At 46.2% G+C, this 15,770-nt stretch overlaps 1 protein-coding gene across 8 annotated transcripts in view; it reads left to right on the forward strand.

Annotated features, from left to right (window-relative positions):
- The window catches only part of PPFIA1 (PTPRF interacting protein alpha 1), a 71,786-nt gene that overhangs the window by 45,112 nt on the left and 10,904 nt on the right, over positions 1 to 15,770 (forward strand). For 5 of the 8 annotated variants that reach the window (XM_073541759.1, XM_073541752.1, XM_073541751.1 and 2 more), the window contains 13 exons: positions 1,623 to 1,706; positions 3,111 to 3,242; positions 3,830 to 3,892; positions 5,437 to 5,516; positions 6,399 to 6,549; positions 8,511 to 8,734; positions 9,874 to 10,108; positions 10,844 to 10,873; positions 11,084 to 11,235; positions 11,670 to 11,842; positions 11,999 to 12,092; positions 14,086 to 14,167; positions 14,245 to 14,445. In XM_073541759.1, the coding sequence (XP_073397860.1) occupies positions 1,623 to 1,706; positions 3,111 to 3,242; positions 3,830 to 3,892; positions 5,437 to 5,516; positions 6,399 to 6,549; positions 8,511 to 8,734; positions 9,874 to 10,108; positions 10,844 to 10,873; positions 11,084 to 11,235; positions 11,670 to 11,842; positions 11,999 to 12,092; positions 14,086 to 14,167; positions 14,245 to 14,445 (1,701 nt within the window). The remainder of the gene's footprint in view (positions 1 to 1,622; positions 1,707 to 3,110; positions 3,243 to 3,829; positions 3,893 to 5,436; positions 5,517 to 6,398; positions 6,550 to 8,510; positions 8,735 to 9,873; positions 10,109 to 10,843; positions 10,874 to 11,083; positions 11,236 to 11,669; positions 11,843 to 11,998; positions 12,093 to 14,085; positions 14,168 to 14,244; positions 14,446 to 15,770) is intronic. The other 3 variants (XM_073541753.1, XM_073541758.1, XM_073541757.1) reach the window with 1 other exon arrangement.

Below are 15,770 nucleotides of genomic sequence, written 5' to 3' on the forward strand. Positions count from 1 at the left end.
GCTCCATAAGTACTCAATGATGACGAGCTGCGGACCTACTATTCAGAAGAGGCATCGGTAGACCGGAGGAGGTTTGCAGGGCCCGGACTACTACATGGCTGCTGGATCTGAGTCAAACGAGCATTTTTACTCAACTCTATGTATGCATATACCAAAGGAAATAGTATTGCCCCCCACCCCCGTGAGTGTTGCGTGACCGCATGTGTCCACGGTCTCCCCAACATCGACATCGGGCACAACCAAGGCTTTGATCCATGTGAGCAGAGGAAAGTGGTGCAGCCATCTCTACCTGGAGATGCTATAAGGCTGTAGCAATGACGGTAAATACAATATTTTTTCCCCTTCCTATTAATGTTTCTTCTGGCCCTGCTTGTTGACTGTTTCCTTACGGAAGCACATTTTTTTTGCACTGCACTCAGCAAACAAACTAGAAGGAAAAATGTAACTTTGTAGGACAGAAGGTAAGTCTAACGACGTGTGTCCTGTAGTATTTATCGGGGCACTGAAGAACGCACGTTATAACCCCACAGTCCTATCTCCTGGCATGATGGATTTATAGGACGCCAATCATATAAGGAAGTTTGGCTTCTGGCCTCCTGTTTTTCGCCCTCGTACAATGCACCGTAGGTTATAATCTCCCACAATGAATCCCATTATCTCTAGGAATGAAATGCGTCATCGAGCTGTAGTGGAAAATAACTATCAAATGGAGAATTCTCACCACAGAGACGTCGTTCACCTGTCTGAGAACAGGGATCCCCTGTCCACCCCGTTCTACCAGGTGGGGTACGATGGTCGTTCCCTGGAATTATTGGGGCTCTTTCTTCCAGTTGTGCACCATTGCACCTATTTTTGTTCTTTTTTGGTGCATATAAAGTAATAATAAAAAAAGCAATCTTACTGAAGGCCGTCTACTGTTTTGCATCTGCAGCTTCTGTGCAGATCTGTTTCCATAACAACAGACTACAAACAAACCCGTTGTAGTCTGATCCAACAGTCGTATTCCCTTTCATCTTTCTCCTTCTTGCTAACCTACCAAATGTTAATTATCCAGATGTAGCTGGCAAGAGGGACTATGGCGGTGGGATCAGACTGCACAGGGTTCGTCATGTGTAAATGTGGAGACGCATGACTGAGTGTGGGAGCTGCGTGCACTAAACGATAGTGTTACTCAGAAATCTGTAGTGTTTGTTTTACATGCAATGCAAGAAAAGCAAATTGTTATGGATGTGGACTTTCCCTCAGCAATTGAGTCTGAGGTTTAAGCCTGTTTTCCTGCATACCGGCGGCTCCGCTACAAGTGAGTGCGGCTGGTTGCGGTTCCCTGCATTGCCAGGAGGGGCACAGTGCAGGAAAAACCTAGAGATGCAAAAACCAGCCCTGTTAATGAGACCTGTAATGCCTGCGCTTATTCATTTCATCACAGAGGGGGGCTGTGTATCGTGCATTATATCATCTCCACCTACCTCCCGACGAGGATTGCAATGATAGTCACTGCTGCAGCGCACACTTGCTGTTGGCTTGTATTCACACTGCAGAATCTCACCAATAACTGCATTTCTTCTGTGGCATGATGAGAAGCGGACATGACCTTCGGTGTCTTCCTGTCTTTATCACAATAGGCCGAGGAACGACATGGCAATATTGAAGAGCGGTTACGTCAGATGGAGTCTCAGCTGGAAGAGAAGAACCAAGAGCTGCAGCGGGTAAGATGCCGCCATCATGGCCGGGTGACAGGAGCTGTACAGAACAGGCTAGAATGCAACGCTACAGTCTTCTCCCCCGGTCCGCACTGCAGTTCGACCCTAAACATGGCCGATCCCTTCACCAATGTCTTGGATCATATCTACCCCCATCAATGTCTTGGGTCATACACCCACACACTCACTCACCCACACACTCTCGGATCACAGGCCTACACCAATGTTTCAGGTCACAGCTCCCAACACTCACATGTTCCAAGCTCCCCAGCAATGTGTCGAGTTGTAGCCCACTCATCCTCCATCAATTTCTTGGGTCATTTCCCCCCATCTGCGTCAAGGTTGGATGGGTTGGTCTAGCCTACCCATCCCCCAATAATGTGTCGGGTCATAGCTCAACCATACGCCACCGATGACTTGGGTCATACCTCTCTGCCCAAACAATGTGTTGGGTCATTTACAACCCCCCTGCTCGCATCACCAATGTCTTGGGTCATGTCTTCCCCCCCCACCAATATTGCAGGTCACAGCTCCCAACAATCGGGTGTCCCAAGCCCACCAATCCCCCAGTAATGACTATGGTGAAGACTACCCATCCCCCAACAATGTGTCAGGTCATGGCCCCCAACCCCACCAATGTCTTGAGTCACATGTCCTTCTGTGCCTCTGGCCCTCAGCCCCCCACCCGGTGCTTCTGCCCAGGTGAAGCAGGTTGGGCAGCATTGTACATACTGGAACTGTAGTGATCGGAGTTTGATGCAGATTTGGGATAATTCTTATAAACTGGACAACCCCAGTCTGTAAGTGAAGGCTTCCTAGAGCTTATTCAGCTGCTGCTGTCTGATCTTAGCCTGGGAAATGCTGGCTTCCCACAGGTGAGAATCTCCTCTGACATTGTAGGACCCGTAAGGCTTGTCATGGGGTTTTCTGCATGCTCTGAGCAGCCTGTAATTTTTCAGTTTAATGCTTTTCATCTACACATCCCTGCAGAAGCCTGGGGAAAGCTGAGTGACTAGATGAAGCCATGAAGTGCAAAGGCTAGGAAGTGTTTTTTTGTTACATTTCAAAAAAGAATTCTAAGGAAATAAAAATTAAAAATATAAAGAAATCATCCCTTCAAACCAGTTTACAAAAAGTGGAACTTTTTTTGGGGGGTATATATTTTTTCTGATTCTGTGACTTCTGCTCTTAACATATGGCAGATTCCAAAAGTCCTCACCCCGTTCCAGGAGAACAGTTAAATCCGACACTGCTGACATTCATTAACACCATGGCTAAGATTAGCCCTCTAAGTATATCTGTGCCTAATTTAAGCAGCCTTTAAAGAGGGCGGTCTCGTCCGGACGGCAGTCTTGCATAACCCATCGATCTGCAATGTTTGAGATTACCTTTTAATCTCCCCATTACCAGGCCCGACAGAGAGAGAAGATGAACGAAGAGCACAATAGGCGCCTGTCCGAGACCGTGGATAAGCTGCTGTCCGAGTCCAATGAACGGCTACAGCTCCACCTGAAGGAGAGGATGGCGTCTCTGGAAGACAAGGTACGGCCTGGGGGTCTCACATCACTGTTTATAACATAATGGTTGGGTATACATGACGGGAGGGCCGAGATTATTAGTATACATTTTTATAGCACCATTTATTCCATGGCGCTTTACATGAGAAAGGGGCAAATATAGACAAGTGCAACAAACATGAGCAAAACAAGGTACACACAAGTACAGAAGGAGAGAGGACCCTGCCCGCGAGGGCTCAGTCTACAGGAGATCCCTTCTATATTAGAGGTGTATGAGCCAAAAAGTAGCTATGAACAAAAAAGTGAAATCCCCCACCTTCAAGATTCTGACTTATAAATATGCCGCCTCCATCCAGACAGCAGAAGCAGCTCTGCATTGTAAGGACCCCACAAACCGCACCTCATGTCTCAGCCTCCCATTAAGCAGGACCATCACTCGTTTTTGATTGCAGTGTCATTTTTTTTTTTCTTACATACTTTCCCTAATTTTTTGCAAAGCTGCGCGATGTGCACATTAATGTAAAGTATCAGCGAGATCCCCCTGTATCTGTAAGGTGTTCATTGCATATGAAATATATAGTGAAATAATCCGTGACGTTTTCTCCCTTGCAGAACGCCCTCATCAGAGATGTCGAATCTGCCAAGAAGCTCATAGACGAGATTCAGCACGAGAAGGTTGGTTTAAGGAATATGGCAACATAATGGCATCACATAAATGTAAATGTTGGCCTAGAGTTTAAAGGGGTCTTGTCATATGGATCACCCCCCCTTCCCAGCCCAGCCACGAGCTCTGTAAACATTGAGGTCTCAAGCCATTCTTGTATCACATTCCTCTGAGTGTCCGCCATGTAATACTGCACTTTCCCGGCTGACGGACCGACCACCTGCAGCTTTCATGATGACGTCTGAGCAGAACAGCAGCGTCTCTGCCTCTCGGACGTCATTTTGAATGCTGCAGACGATTAGGGGTCGCTGATTGGCTACAGCCATCATGTAGCATTATTTATTGCTAGACTGGTTTGGGATGCTGGTAGTAGAGCGGAGGAGCAGCAGTGGTCCGGAAGGTAAGTATATGTTATTGTTCCAGTAGCACACAAACCCCTTTAATAATTTTGTAATGCAACCATCTGCAACTAATTTCTCGCCACCCTTGAAATCCATCAGTAAATAGGAACACTTCAGTGGCTGATAAGACATCCCGATCTTGTCTCCTAACATGCCGCGCAACAGTACGTGATCGGGATCTGTTCTTTGCTTCCGGGCTCTATGCCTACCGAAGGGATCTCTAAGCACCCGGCGTATCAGAACGCTGCAGAACTCTTCATTGTGCAATGATTAATCTTTATTTCCATGGAAGTAGTCCTGTCCGTTATCTCTGATCAGTGCTTTTATTATAGTTGTGCACTCGCGGGATATCGTCCTGTCGTACGTGCCTTGTTTAGTCCTGGGGCTGTTCTGTCTCTGTGTTATAATGGTGGCTGCTCTCAGATACTGTCTACTGTGCAACCAATATTATGCATCTTCTTTTACTTAAAGGGGTTCTTTGCTATTTTTCTTAGCTTTCAGAAGATAGGGATCTTTATAACAGAACAGTAATGCACAATACTTACCCCACTCCAGTGATGTCACCTGAGCCTGCAGCCAATCATCGGCATTAGCGATCAGGGTGTCATCACTTCTGCACGGAGTGGCAACGCTGGAGCGGTGTGTGGATACCAGTGGTAAATCAGGCTTTTATCTTTCATTAGGGTCCCTACTATTGTACAGAAAATGACCTACTATTGTACTCACCCTGTTAGTGTTTAAGTAGTTCATAAAAATTAAAATGGAGTACCTAAAATTTAAAGGGATTTTAGGAGCCCTTTAAAAGGGTTGTCCACCTTTTGGTGACTTTTCGAAGACCTGTAATTGTGACTAAAAAGCATCAAAATTTAATGTGCAAGGATACAAAGCGCGTGGACAAAAAATAAGTAAGGTAAAGTTAAAAAAAAAGTATTCTACATTCCGTTGAGATTCTGTACAGATTCCTTGGTCTCTCACCTACACCTGGACACGTGGCCGCAGCGATGATGGCAGTATGTCCACTATGCCGCTGCGGAGGTCGCCCATCAGCGTGCCATGATATCACCATCCTCATAAGCTCGTACAGCGGACATAGCGCAGAGATCTGTATATGCAGTGAGGAGATAAACTCAGATATATTTTCTTCTTTTTATTAGGAGCAGCTACTGCTTGAAATAGAAAATCTCAGATCCGAGAATGAGCAGGTCCGGATACGAGCAGCGTCGCTTCACCACAGGTACCAAGACCCCCACCGACAGGTGTTTCTAATATACATCACCCACTGAGATTGTAAAATACATCCAGGATCTGCTTGTTTTACTTCTAGTTTTGCCGAAAACTTTGCAAGGCAAGTTGTTGTCTTTTAATTTTATTTTTATTTTCCTGTAATCACATGCATTTGTCTGTCTGGTCCGTGCTGTTTCCTAGGAGTTCATCTCCGGAGCCGTGCCACACGCACAGGCGAAAGCCTAAGAAACAGCACGGACCACTACCCATTGAGGGCACAATAAAAATGATAGTGAAGGCTTCTGTTCAGAGGGGTTTTAATTTGTGCCAAAAATGCACATTTTCCTGGTCAAATCCTAATAAATACGTCACGTCGGCGCAGTTTCCAGACAGTTTCCAACAGAAAAGCTTCCCGGTTTTGCTACAGATTCTGGAGCAAATGCCAATTAAGAGTTTTTCAAAACTAATTGTTTTTTTTTGAATAACTGGAAATGCACTTTAAGGATTATTATTCATTTTTTTTTTTTTTTTTTTTTACTGCAACTTTACCACATTGAATGAGGGACAACGTAGAGTTCATCTCAGCAGGAATAATTAATTCTCCTATGACAAACAAACTAAAGGAAGAAATGGAATAATCCGTTGTGTTAGCAGGGACCTCTACCCCCAAGAAATTTTAGTGCAGGGATTGTTAGTTTTTTACTATTTCATTTTACTGCAAAGTTCCCCTAAAAATAAGTTGGACGCAAATTGTTCTGCTGTCTGGACTCCCCCAGTGATCAGCTGTAGTCTGTGCAGAAGTGTTCAGTTCCCCTGCAGCGCCTCCACAGATTGACATAAGTATTACATGAACCCTAGTGACTCCTTAATGCCACGATCTGTATCTTTACAGCCGGCCTCACCTGGGCAGCGTTCCTGACTTCCGGTATGCTCTCGCACCTTCTTCGTTGTCTGACGGACATCCCGAGTCTTACAGTTCTTCACTGGTCCTCCGAAGGCCGCAGAAAGGACGGCTAGCTGCTCTGCGGGACGAGCCCTCAAAGGTTGGACTTTTTTATATTTTGTCTCGTTCCCAGAAGAGTAGTGATGTCTGCTTAAAGGGCAATGTTAAATCTCATTCCATTTAAAGGGAATTTCTAGCACTTGCATTTTGATGCCCTATCATTGGGACACCCACTGAGCAGTTGTTTGCAGCTCCTAGGGTACCATTACACCTAGCGACTCCCCAGCGATCCCGACCAGCGAAATGACGCGGTCAGGATCGCTGGTGCATCGCTAGGTGGTCGCTAGTGAGCTGCCACACAGGCAGATCTCGCTAGCGACATCGCTGGGGACGGGGATCGCTACTTACCTGTCAGACGCGGCGATCCTGCGTCCTCCCGCCCGGCTCCATGCGTCGGTCATCGTCACAGTAGGAAGCGCCGCAGGAAGTGGACGACGAGGAATGATCCAGGAGCTTCTCGCGCGATCAGCGATAACCAGTGGGGGAGCGGGTTAGAGGTAAGTATCACATGCAGTGATATCGCTAGCAATATCGCTGCTACGTCACAAAATCGGTGACTTTACAGCGATATTGCTAGCGATATCGCAGTGTGTAACGGGGGCTTTACTCTCAGCTCCATTCATTCACCATGTCTGTCCTTCTTGGATACTGCAGCTCAACTCCCATGCACTTTAACAGGAGCTGAGCTGTAGTAACCTATAAGGCTAAGTTCACACTTAGAGGAATTCCCGCGGAAGTTACAGCGAGAATTTCGGAATTCCATTCCGCGGGAAAATCGCATTATTAGCTTGCAGAATGCTAGCGTTTTCCAAGCGATCTGGAGCATCGCTTGGAGAACTGATTGACAGGTTGGTCACACTCGTCAAACAGTGTTTGTCGAGTGTGACCAACTTTTTACTACTGATGCTGCCTATGCAGCATCAGTAGTAAAAGATAGGATGTAAAAAAAAAAAAAAAAAAATATTATTGTTCTCACCTCCCGGCGTCCCGCGCATCCTTCCCACCTGTTTCCACGCTCCCGGCATCTTCCGGTCCTAGTAATCCTTTGCGCGAATGACTGCGAGACGTCGCACTCCCGTGAGACCTCGACATCATCACGGTCACTCTCGCAAAGGATTACTGGGACCGGAAGATGCCGGGAGTGTGGAGAGAGGCGGGAAGGCTGCGCGGAACGCCGGAAGGTGAGAATAAACAATATTTTTTATTTTAATTCTAATTTTTACAGGGATATCGTACCCACAGCCCGGAGGACAGTCTCCTCTCCTCCAGACCGTGGGTACCATCCCCAAATGTTCTGCTTACTTTTCGCATGGTGGGCACAGCCACATGCGGAAAGGTAAGCAGAGCAATGCATTCCTATGTGGGTGGAATCGCCGCGATTCCGCTAAATTAATGAGCATGCTGCGTTTTTTACCGCGAAGCGATTCCGCCGCGGGAAAAGCCGCAGCATTAGCACAGCATTGCGGAATCCCATAGGATGCTTATTTTTCACGTTGTCGTGGCAAAATCGCGCATTTTAAAACCGCCGCGAAAACTAAAAAAAAAAAAAAAAAAATTGTGTGAACGCAGCCTTACAGACAGGTGCTGAGACGCCTAATTTCAAGTTAAGTTTTCTGACAGCCCCATTACACTTTTAAAGAGAATATGTCGCCTCCTCTTAATGTCTATTTCAGGAAATTTTTACATTTCCAGGAGGCCTAACAGGAACCGTGCTCGATAAGTCTATAATAGTGTCTGCACGAGTGCAGAAGTTTTGTACTTTCTGTGCACCTTCCGCTGTTTGTCTTGGACGTTGCATTTCCCTTCACGTCACGTTACCTTTATCTAAAAGCTGTGTTTTCTCTTTCTCCCCTTCACTCTCTGGATCTGCGTTCTCAGCACGTAAGTGTCGCCCTCTGCAGTCTGAGTGTGTGCATTGCATTTTTCCTTCTTTCTTCTGCTTGTATTTTATCCAGAGTTCCGACGCTTTATCATTTAGCTGCTCGTTTTCTGCCTTTACAGGTACAGACTCTGAATGAGCAGGACTGGGAGCGAGCCCAGCAGGCGAATGTCCTGGCCAACGTCGCCCAAGCTTTCGAAAGCGACGTGGATATCTCCGACATGGAGGACGACCGAGACACCATATTCAGCTCTGTAGACCTCCTTTCTCCGTGCGGCCAGGCCGATGCGCAGACCCTCGCTGTAATGTTGCAGGAGCAGTTGGACGCCATTAATAATGAAATCAGGTATGTCATGAATAGGATCTGCTGACCCGTCCGTTGTATGCGGGATTACAGTTTGGGTGATTTATGGTGACTGGTAGGTTCATGTAGGCATCTGAGCTTGGAAAACATCTAAACATAATAGATAAGTTGCTGGCTGCTGGGACCCCCTAATCAATCATGACAATCAGGGTATAGAGTCCCGGTTGCAGTCAAGCGCGCACGGCCCCTCTCTCCAGGGCACGGCCCCTCTCTCCAGGGCACGGCCCCTCTCTCCAGGGCACGGCCCCTCTCTCCAGGGCACGGCCCCTCTCTCCAAAGCCTATGTGGCGGCTGCAGACGGCCGAGAGCTTAACTTGATGATCGCTAGGATGGAGTAATCGCCTATCCTGTTAACTTGAGAGAAGCCTATACCTGTCCACAGCGATTAGTACGTTTAACCCTTTCATTGCCGAGGATGTCGCAAGACGTCCGAACCCTGAACTTCAGCTACAGCCAAAATATTCATGCTGGAGCCCAGATATTAATACACGAGATGAACCTGGAGGAATAGTTTTAGCTCCTGGTTCCATGTATTTGTAAAGGGGATCATACAGACCACCCATCTACTGTGTTTGGGGTAATTGTATACTTCCCCCAACTCTTTCCCCACCAAAGGAATTGTTGGAATTTCTTCTTATGGGAGGTGCTTGATTGGTGATAACTCGGTTATAGGAGGAGATCCAACCTCCGGGACCCACACCGATGGGTAGATCGGGGAATTTTTCTCCCGTTACAAAGTGATGCTGCAGGTCGGACAATGGACCTTTTCGCCATTCAAACTTTGAGGGCTGCCGGAAAAAGTCGAGTGCAGCTCTTAACAACCCCCATAGGGAATGAATGTGGCGGAGATGGTTCGTGCACACTGCCGCTATATTTGAACTAGGATGATGGTAGGTAGGTGATTTATATTTGTATTAATTTTTGCAAAACATTAAAATTCAATGCAAAGTTGCAGAAAGGCGCTGATGATAGGTGTCATTCCTGGTGGTGTCACCAACGTGTCTGATCGGCCCAGCAGATGAGGGCCTCGATTGCACCAAACCCACTGCTGTCGTGACCCTTGAGTACGTCCCTAGATCGGCTCTGCCCCGTGTATGTGATGGCTGCTTTCTTGTTCTCAGGTTAATACAAGAAGAGAAGGAGAACACGGAGCAGAGAGCTGAGGAGATTGAGTCCCGGGTGGGTAGTGGAAGTTTAGACAACACGGGCCGCTTCAGGTCCATGACGTCTATCCCCCCCTCACTCACTGGTACATCCCTTGCCGGGTCATCCCCTCCCGGTAGTGGTCGGTCGACCCCCAGAAGAATCCCACACAGCCCGGCCCGTGAAGTGGACAGACTAGGTGTCATGACCTTGGTAAGTTCCTTATCTGGTCTATATATGTGGGAATGCTGGGTTGTGTAATCCAAACTGTTCAGCACTTATGTCCTTATGACAGAAACATGGTCGTTTTCAATAAAAGCATGGACTCTGTTATCTGTTCTCTGCACTTTGTCGTTCTAATCCTGCTTCTTACTGTGATTGTCTTTGCTCTGAAAATTTTTTTCTTGAGATCATTCCCTATTTGATGTCAACTGACTCTTCATTTTAGTGGAGGAAAGTACGTTAATATCCTGCAGGTTTATAAAGTGTCTCTGTCCATATTGTCAGCTGCTAAACTATACAGATAGGAAACATTATCCTGTATTATACTCCAGAGCTGCACTCACTATTCTGCTGGTGCAGTCACTGTGTACATACAGGATGTAACTCAGGATCAGTAAAGTAATGTATGTACACAGTGACTGCACCAGCAGAATAGTGAGTGCAGCTCTGGGATATAATACAGGATGTAACTCAGGATCAGTAATGTATGTACACAGTGACTGCACCAGCAGAATAGTGAGTGCAGCTCTGGAGTATAATGCAGGATGTAACTCAGGATCAGTAATGTATGTACAAGGTGGCTGCACTTATTACGCAGCAGTACTATGACACTGCCCTGGTTGGTGTTGGTACTTTACACTTTATATGGGTGTCTTTGGCTTGGGTTTCTCTCAGCTTTGCCGTTGCTTCCTCCTACTAACTCCTTTCTTTACACGTCTTTATTAGCCTAGCGATTTAAGGAAATATCGTAGAAAGGTAATACTGCGTTATTTCTCCCCTTACATCATGCTGTGCTGTTGCATGCGTGTGTCACTGCTGACTCAGACGTTCATTCCACTTATTTCTTTTGTTTCCGTTTTTTCGCCTTATGTATAATTTAATTATTTGAGATCCACTTTTGTCTTCACGTGTAATATAAAATATTTTGGTACGTGACGTGGTGCTGAGCGCTCTCTCTGTGTCCAGCCTCCAGGTACTAGAGACGATCCTCGTGATGACAAAACGACAATACGGTGCGAGACCTCCCCTCCCGCCTCTCCCAGATCCTTGCGGTTAAGTTCGGCTCATAAAGGAGCGTTGCACACCATGAGCCACGAGGACATCCGAGACATCAGAAAGTACGTGGCACACAGGTCACCTGGGAAGCTTGTCAGTCGTACATCTTTCTAGGTCACAGTATATGGCTGATTAGCAAAGCTAGACTTGTATACAGTGCAGTGCAGACATTTAAAGGGGTTGTCCACAATTAGGAAAAGATGGCACCTTTCAAAAAGCATGCCACTGCTGTCTACATGTCATGTCTGGTATTGCAGCTGTGCTCCAATCTCTTCACCTGAGATAGCAGCTGCAATAACAGACACAACCTGGTGCACTTTTTGGAAGATGGCAGCCATGTTTTCTAGATCTAAGAGACCTTCAATTGAAGGACGGGCTTGGGATATGACAAATGGGTCATAAATGTGTAAATGGGAGTGCATTTACTTCTGTGGGAGCAATAGTAAGGCATTGGTTGTGGGGTGACCTGCTGCTGAACTGAGCGCCCTCTTTACAGCTCCACAGGATCGCAGGACGGTCAGGTCAGCAATCCCAGCAGCAGTAACAGCAGCCAGGACTCCCTGAACAAAGCCCCAAAGAAGAAGGGAATCAAGTCCTCCATCGGGCGTCTATTCGGCAAAAAAGAGAAGGGTCGTCCCGGGCAATTGGGCAAAGAGTCTCTGGGATCAGGTGAGCGGTCACGTGTCGGGAGGATGAATGGTCGGATGTAAATGTTTTCTGCTGGCTGATGGGTGCTGTAGTCCTAAGGATAATCTGGACTTACAACCTACCAGCAAAGATCACAAAACCCAGAGTCATAAAAAAATGACTGAATATAATTTGTAGGTGGAATTCCAGAATTTGAAAACGCTTCTCAAGAATCTCTCGGACTTGCAAAGCTCGGAGGACAAGTAGAGAAAAACCGAAAGCTCCAAAAGAAGTAAGAACTGATTTCATATCTGCAGTGTAAATAAAAAAGAAATGCATCTTTTATTTTAGGGGTTAATTCCTGCTTCCAAATTGGCTAATCAAGAGGACATGAACGTCATTAGTGGAGTTGCTCCTCTTGGGAATAGTTGGATAAATGTATATTGTCCAACCTATTTTATTTGCAGGACTTTTTTGGACTGAATTGTTCCCAATCCTCAGCTGTGAGAAGTGTTGGTCTGACAGATTTTCAGCCTGTTGATGTAAGCGGGATTGCTCCTATTCACTTTTTTTTTTTTATTTATTTTTTAACCATTTTAAAAAGTTTTTTTAATGAAGCTGCTAAGTTTTTTTTTTTTTTTTTTTTTTTTTTTTATTTTAGCACTTTCTTTACTACTAAGTGACCTGAAAAGCCAAACCCCATTTCTGCGCCCCCACGATGTGTGTGTATATAATGGTTCGGGGCTCTGGGTTTGTGTTTTGTATTCATGTGTCTTTTTTTTTTTTTTATTCTTTTTTTTTTTTTTTTGCTCGTCCCCCCGTGTCTTGTGGTAGCGTAATATGGTGGTGAGTATGAGCAGTCACTGAGTGGCGGATGATCTTCTGTCTGGTCCTGTGTGCATGTCTCTGGCCGCTCAGAGGTCACTTTTTCTTCACTCTTCTCCCCTGGAACCGCTCTCCAGCTTTTCTATTTGTGCTGTGGGATAATTTCAGGGTCTCTCCTGTGATAGATATTGTACAGGATTTGACGCCCTGTAATAACATTAGTGATGTACTATGGTATTGTCATGTCTGTATTCTAGAGGGTAACTTCCCAATCATTGTGGGTCCCAGCATTTGCACCGCCAGCACTTGGAAGAGGTTGTTCCCTATCCAATGTATAGGTGATGGCTTTAAAACTTGAGAATACCCCTTTAAGAGACCGATCGGCCAAGTTCTGACATTTATTCTCACATGGTATAGCGCCACCTTGTGTTCAGAGCCCATAGCAATGTGATCGTCCACCTAACGAGCTGATCGCCGGTGGTCACACATGCTCAGTCGCTCTTTTCAGACAGGTCTGTACTTAGCGATCACTGCTTCCACCGCAAGGACACCATTGAGATTGGAGCAAGGTTAACAGATAAAATACAACTTTACCGCAACGGCCATCTGTAAAACAGAATCCACATCATCCTGATTCTTCCCTCCGTTACTGTGTTTCATCCAGTTAGGTTTCTATAGGTCTGCTGAGACCAGTAGTTCCACATGTGGTCACTGCCAACAGTACCGGCGTCACAAGTCTCCCTTAAAGAAGAACCGGACGTAGATCAGCACTGCTGGACAATATGCTCCCGTTTGTTTTGTTTTTTTATTATACTCAGAAGAATAGATTAGTTAAAAGCAGATTTATTCTTAAAGGTTGCCCAAGAAGAAGCCGACAGGCGAAACCCAGTGTCAGGTAGAATCTGGCGCGCCACGTGTTTTGAGCTTTTGTGATTTTTTTTTTTTTTTTTTTTTTTTTTACTCCTTCATCCTCAAATTAGAAGCTAATTGTCCGGCAGCCGCTTCCACGTCTGTTCATCAAGGAGAACATGTGACTGTCGCGGGCGGTGATTGCTTATGGAACTACTAGTCTCAGCAGAACTGATAGTATCTTTATTGGATGAGGTGACAATGGGAAGATCCTGGACGGTGCCGATTCTGTGCATGGGGTAAGGTGGTGTTTTATCTACAAATCGCTTGGAGCATAGCGTCTAGATTGCGTAGCTGAGAATGTGAGTTTTTGTTTTTTACCATTGTGACCGCCGCAGACAATCACTGGGCTGTGGTTAGGTGATACTGAGATACATCGGTGATTGCCTGCAGCAGTCATGTGTTGCAGGGCAGATCGTCCCTGAGAGCAATGCAGTGAAAAAAAACCTGCAATACAGTTACTGTGTCTGTACCATACAGACATTACAGTCTACGTGTATGGAACTGAATGTGGACATTGTCACCGTCCTCCTCGCACTCTGTCATTGCAGGCACGAGCTGTTGGAGGAGGCTCGGCGGCAGGGGCTGCCATTTGCACAGTGGGACGGGCCGACCGTGGTCGTTTGGTTAGAGGTAAGGGTCTTTCTGACCGATTGAACGTCACTGTATTCTTCAGCGTGAATATTAATTGCCGTGTCTGCTGTCCTCAGCTCTGGGTTGGGATGCCCGCCTGGTACGTGGCTGCTTGTCGAGCCAATGTGAAAAGCGGGGCCATAATGTCCGCTCTGTCCGACACCGAAATCCAGAGGGAGATCGGCATTAGTAACCCTTTGCACAGGTTAAAGCTGCGACTCGCCATCCAAGAGATCATGTCCTTAACCAGCCCCTCCGCTCCGCCGACGTCTCGAACGGTAAGAACATTAGGAGTGAATGTAGTAACTTTCCACAGGTCAATGCACCCCCTACATAAGCGGGAGGGACCCCCCCCACATAGCATGGTGTCGGTGGCTTCTGGGGTCTCTGTGCACTTTATCACCTGGATCCCCAATGTCGGTGTCCCCTTAACTACCTATACACTGTTCTATAGGGACAATCCTTCTTGCAGGGAACCAATTTGCATACTTTCTCCAAGAAGCATTGCCTTTTAAAAGGGTATTACCATCTCCAAGATTCTATCGCAATATTTAGTAGGTGTAATAATATGAGAAAATTTCTCCAATTAGAAATTTAGTATAGTTATTCTGATTCGCTATGTAGCTTACCGCATGTGCAGGGCATTGAAGTAACTTAGGTTTCCATGGTTACCACCACTAACAACTAGACAACTGTCGCTGTATGTGTGGTCGTAACCATGGATACCTAAGCTACTGCAATGCCCTGCACATGAGGTAAGCGACATAGTAATCAGAAGAACTATACCACGTTTCTAATTGGAGGTATTTGCTAATATTATTATTATTACACCTGCTACTTATTGGGATAGGATCTGGGGGATGGGAATACCCCTTTAAGGCCTCTTACTCCGCAAGAGGATTGGTGCCTTTCAAGAATTTTTTGCAGTTATAGAAATTCACCTAAAGCATCTTCTACTAACATGAGCCATATCCATTTATCACATATCGTCCCCCCTGTCTCACACAGACGCACGGGGGCGATCTCTTACTATATGGGAGGAAGCCCCCAACCCAATACCCCAGTTCTGTAATGTTTGGCCCCCTATGTACAATGGATCTGACCATGTCTGGCATTACAACAAACGGTCTCCTTTGTTACCAAAAATGGCACAGGGCTGCAAAGCCACCAATGAACAAGAGTGGCGCTGTTTTGGGAAACAAAACTTTTTTTTTTTTTTTTTTTTCATATCCGGTTCGTTTTCTTTCCTCTTTCCCCCGTAAGTATCGCCATTCGAAAACTTCTTTAATGCAAGATTTTGAGATGGTGGGGGGCGTCTTGCCAGGGTCTGGGATGAGATCATGTTTCCAGCCGTTCTTCTGTGTAGACCTTTGTCTGATCAAATCTTAAAGGGACTGTGCCAAGGTTTTAAGCTATGAATAGGGGAGGACACACTGATCACTGGGGCACCCATGATCCCAAAAATGGGCCCTCCAGAGGGATGAGAACGGAGCAGCGATCCAGCACCTCTGCTACTGTCATTGTCTATAGGACCCCTGGAGAAAGTGCAGCGTACAGCGCCCACCTATCTCCGGCAGTCCCATAATCTGTGTGTGGAGCAGAG

This window comes from Dendrobates tinctorius, unplaced genomic scaffold, assembly GCF_039654945.1.
Source record: "Dendrobates tinctorius isolate UK_male_01 unplaced genomic scaffold, ASM3965494v1 ptg000124l, whole genome shotgun sequence".
NCBI classification, from domain to species: Eukaryota; Metazoa; Chordata; class Amphibia; order Anura; family Dendrobatidae; genus Dendrobates; species Dendrobates tinctorius.